The sequence below is a fragment of the Pagrus pagrus genome, assembly GCF_965226575.1.
Source record: "Pagrus pagrus genome assembly, chromosome: 18".
NCBI classification, from domain to species: domain Eukaryota; kingdom Metazoa; phylum Chordata; class Actinopteri; order Spariformes; family Sparidae; genus Pagrus; species Pagrus pagrus.
Window position 1 is genome coordinate 20,390,055 of NC_140202.1, and position 16,255 is coordinate 20,406,309.

The 16,255-nt window shown below is 43.0% G+C and overlaps 1 protein-coding gene across 1 annotated transcript in view; it reads right to left on the reverse strand.

Annotated features, from left to right (window-relative positions):
- Positions 1-3,760: 3,760 nt before the first annotated feature.
- Positions 3,761-16,255, reverse strand: part of LOC311273400 (glutamate receptor ionotropic, NMDA 3B-like) — an 82,553-nt gene continuing 70,058 nt past the window's right edge. The window contains exons 9-12 of the mRNA XM_084380466.1: positions 11,830-11,981; positions 10,437-10,601; positions 8,965-9,032; positions 3,761-7,917 (exon numbers count right to left, since the gene is read on the reverse strand). Coding sequence (XP_084236592.1) covers positions 6,942-7,917; positions 8,965-9,032; positions 10,437-10,601; positions 11,830-11,981 — 1,361 coding nt within the window. The 3' untranslated portion in view covers positions 3,761-6,941. The remainder of the gene's footprint in view (positions 7,918-8,964; positions 9,033-10,436; positions 10,602-11,829; positions 11,982-16,255) is intronic.

The following is a 16,255-nucleotide window of genomic DNA, read 5'->3' on the forward strand; positions in this document are numbered from 1 at the left end:
TCCCACAGGCTCCTCATACTCCTCTCAACATGGTAAATTTGGTCACAGTTACAGCACATCTGAGATGCAGAAATCACCACAGTTGTATTTCCTTTAATATGGAGTTGGTGCAAAATCAGCACTCTTTACTATAACCCCAGTTGGATGGTAATTGATTGCCGGGAGGGGAAATACATTGGGGATTCTTAAGTTTGATTAAAATTCTTCTTGACTGCTGTTCACACATGTGACCCAATTATTTCTTCCGCGCAAAAAAGGCCGACCATCTCCATTCAGACACACACTTGGAAATGTGGGTTTCCCCCTCGAGGACAGTTAAGATAAAGTTAAAGGATCTGCATGTGCACACCCACACGCAGACACCCACGCATTCAGCGCGGCTACGAGTTTAGCTGATGCACGAGTAGGCGTTCATGCAGGGACACACTTAGACATGCACATAGAGTTAATGCAGACCTCAAGGCTGTGGCTGTGGAAGGTAAGCATGGTAACACTTTCTATGAAGCTCATGTCTTTAATGCATTATAACACATTATGGACATACTTAGATGCATTATAATGCGCCTATAACACTGTATAATCATAGTTTTTAAGCACTTATGAGGATTTATAATGCTTTTAAACAATAATCATGACTTGTTTTGATGCTTATGTCTGTAATGCATTTTAAGTCATGCCTATAATGCATTATAGTGCATCTTTAACACTGTATAATCACAGTTTTAAGCACTCATGAGTATTCATAATGCCATAAAACAAAAAAATCACAACATATTATAAAGCATTATAATGACTTTAAAGGTCAAGTGTCTCACTATTTTTGCAAGCAGTGCTCAGAGTGATCCATTATACTGATGTTTGCAATGTATTATAGACTATTGTGGTTATGCTTATAACTATTGTTATATGGTGCTATGGGTGCATTACAAGTATGTTCATAATGTGTTACACTGCATTATAGAAATGGGCAAATGCATTGCATGAAAGCATCTAAGTTAGGTAAATGTCTGCATGCGGACACATCCACCCATCCGTCTATGAAAGCCCACACAGTCCTCTCATTGGATTCTGATTGATTTTTCTTATGCACCCCGACACCTGACAAAAGAGCCCATTGTTTATTTTATTGCAAGGCGAATCCAAGCTCGTGCGAGTGCAGAGAACATGTGATTGATTGGCTTTATCACAGTGCGATTATCTTCACTTTATACAGTCTGGTCGATGCACCGGCACTAAATCATCAGCATGCTACTCCCATCCCTCTCTCCCTCTCTCCCTCTCTCTCTCACCCTCTTCAAACATCCCACATGCTGTTAGCACTCATCTGTGCTGAAGAGTTATATTTTGTGGAATCAATTTCTCCCTTTACCTGACACTTGTCAAGTGTCAGGTTTCATATAGGCTCTCACTTTTCAGTGTAAGATGGAGAAGGGAATTTTAGAAGAGCGGTAACGTCACAATGATTATGTGGTTAAGAAAACATACCTGTGTACTGTGGAACACAAGGGTAAAAATCAATACAGATGAAATGTGTAACTGTGAATTCTGCCGTGTTATGTAGGCCACCGCATCATGGGGGTGAGTCAAGTGTGACTAGAAAGCAAATACACACAGGGCGCGCGTATGCACACATAAACGCGCCGCTCATCTTTGAGATAAAACGACGCGCGTCTCCATCACACTGTAACTAAAACATCCCCAATGTGAATTCTCTGCACACTCACACTCCACACTCGTGTGCCTTGGGACTGGTTCAAGTGCCTCTGTGTGGCTGAAAGCTGTCATTACACGCGGGTTAAACAATGGCATTATACTCCCAGATGGAGTAGTGCTTAAACCCTCCTAAATGGCCTCAGGAAAACACAGGCTGTTCATCGAGGAGTCTCACACTGTACTCCGTCTGGACTTGTGGTGTCTGATGTAGATTATAGTGGATATCGCTCTCCAGGACAGACTTCAGTCAAATGTGATTTAATAATTGAGGGATGTGCTTATTCAGACTGTTCAAGTTTTTGCAATTTTTTCTGACAAGATAAAAACCATAATCATCCACAAGTCCCTCATAGATCAATTGCTTAAGTGCTCCACGGTGACACTCAGATTTACTCATTCAAGGTAGATAGCCGGATACAACCGCAGTCTGCATTGCACCCTGCATGTTCTGAATACATTGTCCTATTCTGTCACATCTTTATCTCTTCCCGCCTCCAATTACAAGAGATAGTCACAGGTCGCTGACTTTGCTCTAGAGCTGCGACAGCTTTTCATTTTCCCTCACTGGAGTAATGTTACACCTTTATCAAGCAACACAATGTGCGCTGACACACGAGCGGGGAGAATTTGCCCTTTTGAAGCTGCTCCACACAGGCTCCCCAGCTTGTTAACAAATGGCACATCCATTAGTTACCCAGCGCTGGGTTTTGAAGTGAGGCGCAACCAGCGTTCTTGTGAGACCAGGTACACCATCACACAGTGGTTACCAAGGCGGGGGCGAGGGGTGCGGCGAGGCTACCAGACAAAGCCGTGACAAAGACAAGAAAATATGACAAAGCAGAGCTCGCCCTCGGCTACCGAGCATGGCGGGTACTGAAGGGAGACCACAGAGTGTAAAGACAAACTACGATGCCACATCCTGAACCCAAAGACAAAGACAAGCCTGCTGATTTCTTTAGATACAAACTAAACTAACTAAACCTTCGTGCACCACAGTCACTTTCTAAACTTCTGTTACACGGTAAAACTTAAAGATGCACGATTCAGTGTCACTTCTAATCTTCCACTGTGAAGGTGACCTGTTCCTTATTTAGTTTTCAGTCACACTGAAGTTCCAGTTCTGTATTATATACAGACAATGCTTTAAATAAAGTCTGCAAGTGTTTGCAATCAAAAGATGTGTATGAGTGGGGATCTGCAAAAAGGAACCACTGCTGTTAAGGTTGTGCACGGATAGTCCTCTTACAGGCCCCTAAAGTGCTGAACAGATGAGGTGCAATGTCTCACATTTATAGGCTGAATGAACAACATCATTAACAAGTAACAGGTGTGAGGAGGCAAGTCCAAAGGAAAGAAAAAACACCTTAACATTTAAGCCACATATTTTCTGCATATGGACAATAACAGATGTAGAATAAAATTATGGGATGTTTTGTACTGACTTTAACCTAAAGATGTGAATACGGAGAAATGATTCATTTTTCTGTGAATAATGTGTTTAAACTATTGCTTGTTAATGTATTCTGGTTAATTTCTCTCAGGTTACTACAGTCCCATGTTTTTAGCAGTTCAATTACTCTTACTGTTTCAAATCTTTTCTGTTCCTTTAAGGACCTGCTGACGCTGCACTGGGACTCGCTCCTCTCACACCTGCTCCTCGTTACCCACTGAAGCTCATCCAGTGGAAGAGCTGGTGTGGAGGCAGATGCTCTGTTTAGCACCTCTGATGAACTGAGAAGTTAAAAGTGCTGTGCGACTACACATTTGCCCAAAGATGCACTTTAATTAGCACTTTCTTTTCAGATTTTATATTGGTATTTGCAAAAGAAATCGTGAAAACAACATTTGATTTAATGACAATACACACATGGAGTGAAACTAGAGGATTAATTGATTTTAAATGCATCTGATGGGGACCAAATGTGTCGAAGTGACTCAAATTATCCAGGAGGGTTAAAGCTTCAGGGCAGTGTAGTCAGTTTCCACTCAAAATATGAGAAAATGCGAGTAAATAAGTATATAAATGTTTATTTCAAAACATGACAATGGTCATTATGATAAAATTCAATAATATGTCGATACAATTTCTATAAGGGGTAAATTTTAAAAGTATTTGTTTAAATATCCAGTACCACAAGCTCTTTCTCTTTAATGACCTAAAATATAATCTTTTTATCCTCATAGACACCATGGCATGTGAACACAACCACTTCACACCACAGCAAAGTTTGAAACGTCTAAATGTACATCAGTACCATCATGAAAAACTTCAGTTCAGTTCTGACTCAGTGATATCAGTGTCTGTCTGTGTCTCAGACCAGTGGGCCGGTGAAACTCCCAACACCTGTTTAAAGTGACGGGGGACTTGCACAAGAAGATTGAGTATCACAACACTATTAGGTGACATTGCATTGTATAGTGCTGGAGTGATTTCTTTCCCCAGGTCCTCTGCTGCTGCTGCTGCTGCTGAACAAAATGCACCTTCCGTCTGTCACGTTCTCCTCACGAGTCAATCGCTTACATTTATTCATGTAATTTTTGCTGGAATAAAACCTCAATCCATGAACTGTTCATTGTCCATAGCCGCGGGAAGCAGGGACGCAGCTCCCTCTAGTGGTTGACTGGATTACTGAGACCCAATACAGTCAGTCCATAACCCCTCTCTCTCCTCCAACATGAGGGATGACACTTACGTCCAATTTATTTTAGTAGAAAACAAAAAGAAAATAGCTTTATCCGAGTGGAAAATGAAAAGTAAATTGAGTGTAAGTAGTATACATCTATTGTAATGATTAAAAAACAAAAAACAACTTATCGGAGCTCACTGAGCTCTGCAGGAGGCAAGTTAATTGTAATTTTCCTTACTGTGTGAAATCATGCACAATACAGTCACTGAGCACAAAATTGCTGCCAGACTCATTCGGTAATGAATGTGGTGAACGGATTCCAAATCGATGGCGTTTGTTTACACGGCAGAGCCACAGTCCACGCAGATATGCAACCGTTTTAGCTGTTCAGGGCTTCTGTGGAATGACTTTGAGATTGTAACTTTGTTCTGTAGTTTTGCATGTCTCCATATAAACACTAAGTTTAGACGTCGGTGACAGCACTTTGGAAAATGTAAACGATTTTGAACACTGACAGACGCACATCTCTGACTCATGTTTCGGCGCCTAATGATGGACACGTTAGAAAATAGATTAAAACCATCTTGTACAGTAAAAAAGGCTGGGAATCTAATTTAAAGGGTCCTGCAGGGACTTAGTTTTCATCATGATTCATAAAGCTGAGGGACTCATGAGAGTCCGATAGTAAAAAAGTTGAGATGATCACAACTAAGAGCGAGATAACCTGACTTTTAGTGTCTGTATGGGTCAAACTCCAGCGTTGTTTTTGTTGGACTTGTTCAGTGGTGAAGGAAGTATCCGGATCCTTTACTTAAAAATACTACATTGTAAAAAATATCCTGTTAGAATGAAATTGCCTGCACTGACAATGTTAATCAAAAAAACTTACTTAAAGTTTTAAATTACTAAGTGCAGAAAATTGCCCATTCAGAGTGATATCATCATATATTATATCATTACATTATTATTGCTCATGCATTAATGAAAAAGCAGGATTTTACTTTTGGAGTTGAAGACCACGGGACAATTTCCAGCTGTGTTTGTGGCGACAAGAAACAGATGTTTCTGACGAGAAGTCGAAACATTTCCAGCTGTCTTCGACAAAACAGGTGTTTTTTGAGGAGGACCCCTGGACATCTCCAGCCATGTGTGTGTGGGGTTTGTGCCTTATCATAACCAGATCATAAGCACAGTTCTGTCACATCATAAAATAGAAAATTGAACCTAAAGAAATCTGGAGTTTCAACATATCCGTGGCTTGCAGAAACGTACAGTGCCAACATTTATTCCATTAATCGGGCTGAGGAAAGCACTCTTAGACAGTTGTGTAGTCTCCAAATGATTATTTGTCATCAGGGATTATTTTCCTCAGAATTAAATCTTATTTCAAAGCCACAGAAAACTTTATACTGCTGTTTTCAAAGTCTGATTAATACTCCTCATCATGACTAGTTAGCATTATGTGCACCGCTGGAGTTGCCCCATGCTTTGCCCATATTTAAATGGTATACTGCCTTAATTTAAACCAAACCACAGCAGCCATAAAACGGGCTGGAGCCGTGTATTTCCATTCCACTACAGACGGTACGACAAACTTTTTTCCATTAATGTGAATTTTCCTGGCTTAGCACTCTGCTTTGTTTATATGGAGCCCATTAAATCAGAGGAAAATTACCACCTCAAAGCATCTGTTTGGAAATGGCTCTTTGCAGGACATCTTTTCCAGTTTTGACACATTTTACGAGGGGGAGATTTCACTGCACACATAGTCGAAAATTGAGTTTTAGACACGGCGCTGTTGGTATTGTAATGATGGAGGGACACACACACACACACAGATATAAGGTATCAACACACAGGTTAGGTTTTGTGGGATCTGATTTAGAGCTGTATCGCTCTTTTGTCACAGTTTTCCTCCTTTATCATTCACATTTTTGGGAAATAATCACTTGAATTACTTAAAATATATATATTTTTTTGCATCTTTACCTCCTACTGTTGGCACTCTGTTAACACAGATGTCGCATGTGCCTTTTAAAAGAGTTTTATTGGCTGTTTTTTCACATGGGGCTAACTTTCTGTGCTCTTCTCGCTAATGTCTGTGCTTGTCGGCCTCTCCAGCCAGTGTTGCTGGCCCCACTTTCATTCAGCTGATAGATGGGCTTTAGTTCGTCAGACAGCTGCGGTTGATGGTTCCTCATGCGAACCACTGATCTCCTCAATTAGCACTGTGATTTGAGCACTGCCAGATGGCCTGATCTGGTTCTTGGGAAAGTATATTAAGATTTTACTGAAATTATGTTTGCTTCGCCACAAGATTACGCTGCTTGTTTATGGTTTCATGAATAATGTAGACGGTTTACTAGTTCTGAAATTGCAATTAAAGGTTTTTAGTTGTATTTTTAAGCGAGTGTGGAAACAATTCAGAGTGTGAAAATTATTAGGTTGCAGTAAGTAATGGTGTGAGTTAACATGTACTGTAATTATTTTTCAGCAAGCATCCACTGAACTCAACCCACTCCAACGAAGCCATCTTCCCACGGCTATGCGAGCACCACCTGTATCACAACCTCACAGTCCGACACGTCTTCAGAAAGACAATCAAGTCCCGCTGCTTACACTCGATTGGTTGGCTTGTGTCCTCTCCAGTGTGTTCAGAGCGCCTGATAGGCTAGCCTTCTGTCTGTCCAGGCTAGAAGTGTTCCGTGATTGGGCGGTTATGTTTCCAGCACCTGGTTGGTTGACTCGACTTCGCTCCAAACTGGTGGAAGTGCGTGATTGGACAGTCCTGACTCCCGTCAAAGTGTTAACAGAGCGTAACTGGTTGGCTCTCCCTCTGTCCAAACTGTTCACTGTGTTTAATTGGCTGCTTCGCCCATGCTCCAGAGTCACAGGACCGCCTGATTGGTTAGCCCTCCCTGTCTGTTGATTATTCAGGGTTTGCAGTTGGCTGGTCCTGTCTCTCTCAGGGAGTTTGGGCGGAGTGGAGCTACTTCTGTCCGTGTTAATAGTTTGTATCCTCTGTCTGTCCCGTTCCCTCTCCAGACTGGTATCCCTGCGCACGTGTCCACTCCTCTCTCTCTCCAGGCTGCTCTGGATCTCAGCTCTCCTGGCCAGAGCCTCTCTCAGCTGGGTGCGAAACGTCTCGATCTTCCCCTGCAGGTCCTGGAGCTCCCCCTCCCACATGCTGGTCTGAGCGGCCCTGCTGCCCAGGGGAGAGAGCACCAAGCCTGTGGAGGCCAGCGTGGAAACGGGGCCCCCGTTGACGTGGAGGCTAATCTGTTGAGGGGAGGTAAAACCCCCCAGGGTGCCCAGCCCCAACCCTCCGAGGCCGAGCCCAGGGCGGCCGACCATGCCCGGCCTGCCGCGCACTGAGGCGGTGTGTGTGCGCAGGCGGTAGCTGTGGAGGGTTTCCAGGTCAAAGTGCACACGTTTCTCCTTGGGCTCATGGGACGGCGAGGAGCTGCCGGTGTCCCCAGCCGTGGTGGAAGCATTGACGGACGTGGGAGGAGACGGGGGAGGAGGCTGATGCTGTTTCCTGTGCAGGGTGCAGTTCTCTGAGATACAAGAGGAGGGGCTAGTGAAAGAGAGGAAAATCACAGCAAAGGGTATATATCCAGTGAGATGTTGTACAGCAGTATGCATGAATACATTGTCATATAAGCAAAGTGCAAATACAAATATAGACTGTATGTAAGCAGGATAAGGTTAAATGGGGCATCTTAACAAGTGATTTTGTTCGTTATCAGGTCATTAAAGTGACAAATAACTCTGCAACTGTTTAAAGTATGGCTGTTTCAACCTGTGTCTGATACAAATTGGCTCTTTGTTGAAAGAAATAGTTTGACATTTCGGGAAACATGCTTAATAGTTTTCTTGCAGAGAGTTAGATAAGAAGATCGATAATAGTCCCTGCCATACAAATTAGGCCGTCGACAGCTGTAAACTACAAGGCCAAAACGCATTTTTCAACAAAACACCGTGTAAAGACTGCACTCCACAGCTAGCCTTGGCTAAAGCTAGCTTACAAACTTTTACCTGACCTGTTGGCTCTGATTGGAATGAATTTTAATGCTCCAACATCTTAATAATTACATTTATTACATCACATTAACTAGCTTTCTTACAGTGCATCTGGTTTTATCTGCCAATGGCAATATTCGTCCTAAAAACAGCATAAATGTGAGGTTTTACGATTTATATAACGGTGTCTCACTTTGGCTAAACAGCTTTCAAACTTTTTCTCAACTTTTACCGTAGTGACTGCTGTCTGCCTTTTGCAGGGCAGAGCTGCTGAGAACAGATTATAAAATGTGTTAATTGGGGAGCTTTTTGTTTTCAGTCTTTATGCTAAACTAAGCTGGCCAGTTGCTGGCTGTACACGCATACTTAGTGTGATTCCTCATCAAACTGTCATCAAGAAAAATGTGTTTCCCCAAAATGTCAAATTATTCCTTTTAAGAGTTTTCATGCGTTTGAGAAGATGTAATGACGCAGGTCTTTGCACTGGTGACAAGAAGGTGACATTTGACTCTGAAAGGCTCTTGAGATATCGTGTTTAAATGCATTAACTCATTCTAGGTGCACAAGTGTAGGTGCACAAGTCTGTCGGTGACTTCCTTACTTTTCATCGAGGCCGGTCAGCTCCTTCCCGACATCCTCATACGTGGTGTGGAGGGCTCTGTGAATCTTCTGCAGGAAGAGGAGACAAACACAAGGAAACTACTGATTATAAATGTGAAATCTGTTCATCACTTCATCTGCTCCGAAATAACTCGGCGGAGAATGAATTTGAATTTCTAAGTGACGGTTATTCTACCCAGTTGTGCAGAACATCTGGGGCAACTGTTCCTCACAAATCCTGCTGCGGTGCTCCTTTTGAATAATTTAATCAAATGATTGTAATTCAGCGAGAGTCGGTTCTTTCCTGCTTAAACTTATGAGAGAGGTTAAAGTGTCAGCTGCCGCGGCTCCCTGTGATTTAGTTACCCAAGTGATTTGGTAATACTAGAAAGAATAAGACTCCAAACCAATCTAAAGTTAGAAGTTGACTACGCTTCAATTTTCTGAAGGAGGAGAGAGATGTTAACTGGGATGCCGTCCTCTCAGATAGCTGAGCTGGTTTTGTGATGAATGCTGGAGGCTACCCGGGAGGGGTTGCCCTTTTTAGAAGGATGCAAACAAATGGGAGCGGTCTTGATATTCACACTGCTAGTTCCATTATTCACTCAACAATATTGCCACAGGCAGCTCATTTGGTAATAGCAGGAGTTTCATAAACAACAAAATATGACCTTTAAATCCCCAATTTGTGGTTCCTTTTGGTGTGCGATGTCGTAAACACACTAATTCTCCGACAGTCTAATTGCAAAATAGGCCTTGGCGGACCTTATTTATTCATTGTCTTTGCTCTTTTCTCTACGAAAATAGCAAATTTGAATTGCATCTCAACAAAATATCACAAAACTACTTTGCAAAGGAAAGGAATTTGAATAAAAAAGGTGCTTTTAATGATCCGCAGAAGACGTTTACAAAGTACAAAAAGTCAAAGAAACGCACACAGACGTATCGTGTGCTCATGAACCAATTAATAAGGCACTGCCAAGCGTTTAATAACTTTTTACTTAATTAACTAATTAGTTTAAAATATTCAAGTTAATTTATGGAGCACAATTAAAGCATTATTGAGTTAATTAACAGTACTTAATTAGCGTTAATACATTTAGCCTCAACTTAAAACTGTTGAGTTGAAACATGTCCCATCAAACATGATAGTTTTAAGGAATATATTATGTTATTACTTAGTGTTATTATGAGTTTCCGACAGTAGAGGGCGCATGTTGCCTGCAGAATGAGAGTTAGCTCCAGGGGGTAAGGCTGCCACACCAACAGGCGTATGCTAGAGTGTGTGTGTTTGTGAGACTCTTCTCATGCGTGTGTGTGTGTTTTGCATGTGCAGTAATGTGAGGATGACAGTTAGCCTTGAGCATCTTTCTCTGTGTGTGTGCTTCAGTGCATGACAGTCTTTGCAATTGTGTGTGTGTGAGGTGTGTGTGTGAATCCATGCCACCACGCATACTGCATGCATTCACTCACCTGGCTGGTGTGCAGCCAGTACTGCAGCGTGTGCGTGCGCCTGAGGCGGGGGATGACCAGGTGATAGAAGGTGTGTTCACCTGCCAAGGTCAGCAAGGCTCCACCCACCCCCATACACAACAGCACAAACAGGCCTGAAAAATGCTGGATCCCCATCTGTAGAGTCTGCGTGGGCGACGACAGGAAGAAGAACAGGGTTGGGGGAGTGACACAGATTGGTTAAGACTTAAGCTGACAGAGAGGAAAATACAGAGATTGATGATTTGTGTTTACATAATTACTATTTAGGCCACTTTTTGTGAATTTGCAATTGATATTCCGCCGCCGTGTGTCTGGTTCGGCTGCGTAAGCCCATAAGAATGGAAATCAAGAGGAGAGGGCAACAGCGTAAAAGACATGTTTGGAAAGAAAAGGACGCGGAGAAGCAAAGCAGGGGAGAGAACGAGCATAAAGAGCTGACGGGGGGGGGAAGCAAAACTGAAAGTAATAGAAAGAAACAGCAGTTAGCAGGGAGATGGTAAAAAGAGCCGACGGTTAATTGAAGAGCAGTTTGTTCCCATTTGGTTCGCCCACATTCCCACTGACATAATGTCTATCTCTTATGCGGCGTTCATTGGGCCTGGAGCAAGTGGGAGACAGCGCGGCGAAGGTTTTCCATTGCTCCCTAATCATGTTTCCTTCACCCGACTCATTTCAGCGCTACCTCTGATGGCAATTAGCCCCATGCTGACTCTGCAAATTCATCAGAGACGACACTGACCTCCTTTTGCTCCCGACCCAGAGGGCAACATCGCGTTCACGCCCACATTGTTCGAGAGTAGCCCGCTCTCTGGGCTCCCAATGAGATGAATAGTAATAACTTGGCGATGCAGGGTGAAGTTAAGGTTTTTCATTTTCGTCGCAGGAACCTATGACTGTGTAATTGCGTTTGTTGCTGTAATACGATTCAACTTTTGAAGTGGGATTTTAAAAGGGATGGCCAGAGGGAGTTGAAGAGTTTCTCTGTTCACAAACAAGAGATATGGATACAGACAGTGCGCTCTGTCTAGAGATTCCCAGTTCTTTAAAAAGACTGAGCAGGAAAGGGAGGGAGAGTACTCCGCTGCAGCCCACACGAGACTCAAATAAGTATCGGCACCGAGACTGTACGTGCCTGTAACTCCGGTTAAGGCCGATAAATAGTCCTGAGTTTATGTGATTCTAGGTCTTTGTCTGTGTGTGTTGCTCTCTGTGTGTATGTGATTGGTTTGGTCAGTGTGCTTAGTTGGCAGGCAATCCTGTTTGTGTCCCAAAGGTAGACTCATTTAGAGGAGTACAGCTACAGAAGGCTTCGCTTGACACGCCAAACACGTACACAATACATGAACACACTCCTTCCCCGCCAATGACTTACCTCGGTGACTGCAAAGACTCGCTTCCCGCAGGGCACCACCTTATACCATTTGTCATGTAGCATGTCCATGAAGCCGTCAGACTTGTAGCGACTCACGAACTCCGACACATTGCGGGTTAGAGGAGAGCCCTGGGGCAGGCCGATGCCGTAGCCTGAAAGAGGAGACATGGAAATACACATGCTATAGGTGACCCAATCAGAGAGCAACAGTCATGCCTGAGGAAGAGTCTAGAAAACAAGAGTCTAACTTGGTGTGTTTGTGTAGGAAACCACAGCTAGTTGCGCTTAGCCAAGGGGCAGATGCCCTCTGGAGACAAAGGAGATTCATGAGTTTACAGACTTCAGGAATCAGAAGAAACACTTCATTCCCGAAAAGTAGAGTGCAGATATCACACCACAAAACCACTGGTGGAGGGGTTAATACATAATACATGAAGTCGTGGGTCAAACTGTGGTATTGAGTTGTCTGTTCCTCCCTTTATCGACCGCCTCACCATCCCTTCTCACTACAAAGTAGTAGGCAAATCTAATGCCAGGGTAAGACTAGAGGACATTTGTCATTTCAGATGGTCAGAGGAGAACGGGATTGGCCGTCACACTTAACTTTCACTTGAATCCTTTAAAAACTGTATCCTTCATAATTCCCTTTCAGTACGTAATGAAAGTTTTATGTGACCCGACTCTCCTTGAATTTAATTCTCTTAAAAAAATACATTTCTTGAGCACTTGTGACTACCATCCCCCACTGTGAGGTTGGTAGTCCCTGCAGTATGTTATCGTATTTTTTAATGGGCGAACTTAAAGAAAATCTTAAAAGCAAAATTAAAAGAAGAAATCACTCCTAAAAGAGTTCATTTTTATCCTTGGATAACAATATAAGGAACAATAGAGCAGCTGACCCTGAAAAGAATGTGACAAGCGTCCCCAACTGGGATTTTTTTTGCGAGCAGCTAAAGCCCTTTTAAGACCAAAGATTTGCGCCGAGACGAGCTGAAACTCACAACTACTTGTAATATGCTGGTCTGCAATTTTCCGAAAACTGACACTAACGCGGCGAGACAAGACGGAGCATCATTTCCACAGCGAGGACTCTCTGTCCTGTACGTTTTAACTGCTTGCTTTTCAGGTTATTTTTATGACCGGATACGATTTGTAGCGTCTTAATATGAATGAGCTTGGTGAAAGTGAGTTACCTGCTACGGCTGCGTTCATGGAGCAACGCCTGCGAGCGGGTTCAGTCAGACGGCTCGAGCTGCATTACTATATATACACATGCGACATGCCTCGCCCTCCACAATCATCTACCTAACACACCCTCTCAATTTGGTGCTCTATTTAATTTCCCATCTCTCCCTCTGCCTGTCCTGCAACAGCATGGCTACATGTCCTTCCGGCCCCGCCACAATCCCAGCATCCACCTGCGTATGCTTTGCTCATCACTCCACAATGTCTCTCTGTAAACATATCTGCGGGGAGTGATGAGGTCTGGGGTATAGACTGCCATGCTTTGCTGCTATAATAAACATTTCAAATGTGAGTCGTCTCACTGATGAAAGATGAAGCAACGAAAAAGTGTGTGCGTAGTGAGTGTGTACTGGGGCGAGTCGGAGAGAATGGTTGGAGAGCAGAGCAGAGTAAAAGCAGCGAAGTTGTCTGTTTAGCAGTAAATTTCAATTTTAAGGCTTGTGTCGTACAGAAACGGCTGTTCCTCAAACAAATTGATGAGGTGATTTTCTCTTTCCTCCATCAAAAAGTCTGCAATTTCCACCAGCTCACAGATTGTGACTGACTCACCAGCTGATGAGGCATTGATCGCCCGTCAAAGCACGTGAAGTGCCTTATGTTTTAAAAACCAACCACTGGCGACGCGAGTGGAGCTGAGACAGACAAGTTAACAGCACTGCAACACTGCAAGCAGAAATGTTTCGTCTCATCGCAAATCACTGGTCTGAACCACTTGCAGCAGCCTAGCCAAGAATATACCTAAGCTATAGCTATCCCTTTACATTCATCATAAACCCATTGTGTGAAAGCTTAGAAGAGAAACACGACATGGCCTCAATGTCAAGAGTCTTACTCCTGGAAGAAAGACGACCTCTGTGAGCGAGGAGGCTAAACTGAACCCTGACAATTATTATCCTTCAATCTTTCATGACCTTCTAGGTCCGACATGCCTGATTGGTGCTGGACATTACCCTTATTAAGTGGAACGGGTTTTGGCCAGATGTTTCTGATACAGTTTATTTGTCAATGTCATGATTTTCTGAATTTATTTTGTCACAACAGGCTACAACATCAGATTTAGTGCTCCATAACTCCCCGGCCTCATGCGACACCAAAGACTTTCTAAGCAGAGAGGCTTACACATTTTTAACGTCAGGGGGAAAAGAGAGCACTGGTATCTGATCAGTACCCTGAGTTGAGGTATTGGAATCAGTATCTGGAGAGAAAAAGATGGATTATTATGTCCCTTAGTTAGAGATAGACTTTGGGGATCAGTGTCAGCATCTGAGCCATCACGTTGCACGCTGCAGACGTTGTCAAGCTGGTAGTCTTCCTGTCAAAGCCCTGCGAGTTTGTCCCACACTTCGTCTTCCGCTACGAAACACTTCACAAGATAAAATGACAAACAGTCGTGCCCGGTGTTCGTTCCCATTCCCCAGCACCCAACGTCTGTCAGATCGGACCATTTTTTTCAGGCTGACATCGTGTAGTCTGATCCGGGATTGGAGTGGGATCAAGTTTGACTCAGTGGGTAAGATGCAAATATGCTCATATTTTACCTGACTGTGCTTCTTACTTGCAGTTAGGTTCCCTCGGGTGCACTCACATGGCTTTAGTTGCCTTGTGGTGATTAATTATCGTAATATAAATGACTTCTGTGGGAGGAATTGGTCCAGCACCACCACGTGTTATGAAAGATGACTTCAAATTTAGCCGAAGAAATGTCAGCTTTGTTGTTTATGTACCTTTTATGAGAAAAAACATTTTTTTGGAAATGGATTGCTTAAATGACTTGTTCTCACCTGAGCTGCCCTCAATTCCTTTGTTAACCTGAATGTTATTTGCTGTTTTGTCTTCCCTGTGTATTAGATTATTTAAATTTTGGGAGACTTAACTACACCTTCATTTGTTTGGTCCCCTAAAGGTTGCATGAGGAATTTTAAGAGGTACGTGCCGCCTCATACTAATTCAGCCATCAACCTCGTAATATGTTTTATTCTAATTTTACCGGGACATTTATGACATGCGATATAAAAACAAATTAGAATATGAATATCCCTCTCCAGCTATGGGATCTGTTTTGTTGCCACATCTCCAGATTCCATCAAAAATAATTGGACCTCCTATCTGTCACCTACCTTGACCTCATCAACTGCCAGCTGCAAAACACCCATTGTAGGCTGTGACGCAGATCATCCACTCCATGCTCACTTCACACTCATCCCCTCCGGTTACAGATACAAGACTCAATTTTGTACGAAGGCCAACCAAAGGCCAGTTTCATTTCATTTGCACAGGAAATTGACAACATGCCGAAATTAGATCTCGTTTTTTTTGTCTCCCTCTTGATATTTGTCGAATGTTGAACGAATGTGTCCGTTTAACATTCATTTCAATAGCACATGTTTGCTGGTTTTACAGCAGTTTAGTTCAAATCGGGTAGCAACAGGATGTTGAGGTGTTGTTTAGAAGTGCTATGTTTGAAGTACCAACGAGGAACTTTTCATTTTGTTGTCGATTGTGGTGTCCCCTTTGGACAAAAGCAGTTTGAGCACCACTGCCTCGTGTTATAAATACCTGAATCTGGCTGGTGCATGTATTTGTGAGAAGGAAACAGCCAATATATTTCCCATAAAACTCCCCTACAGTCAATATCGATGATAAGTGTTTTTGTCAGTGTTGCTCTACAGTATATTTCACCTATATGCCAGACTCAGGCCCAACAATGGCAAAAATGAGTTGTTTTGCAGGTATTTTTTAAGTTGTACTATAGAGTTTGTAATGTCCTAGAAAATTGATACTAAATGTTGATGACTCATCCTTCACTCGGGGTGGCGGTTGGGGGGGGCATACTAATTTTGCATCCAATAAGCGCGCTCGTCATAATTTTTATGACGCTGCCATGGATGTATAAAAAGAAGGACCCTGCCAGAGGGGAGTGTCTCTAGGGACCAGGCCTCACGAATGGCTGCATAAAAACACAACTTTATAACTTTCTGCTGTCCTTTGGCTGCTCTGCCTCAACTCCTGACGGATAACTTTACTTGTTGCTAAAGTAACTGCTAACTACTGTTAACCAGCAGACTCCCAGTGAACACCTCAAGATCGGAGCCATAAAAATTGCAGTTCACACAACACTTCTGGAGCTTTAGAGCAAAACACGGTTACAGCATTTTCTCATCAACTGGAGGAGCTGGGGATT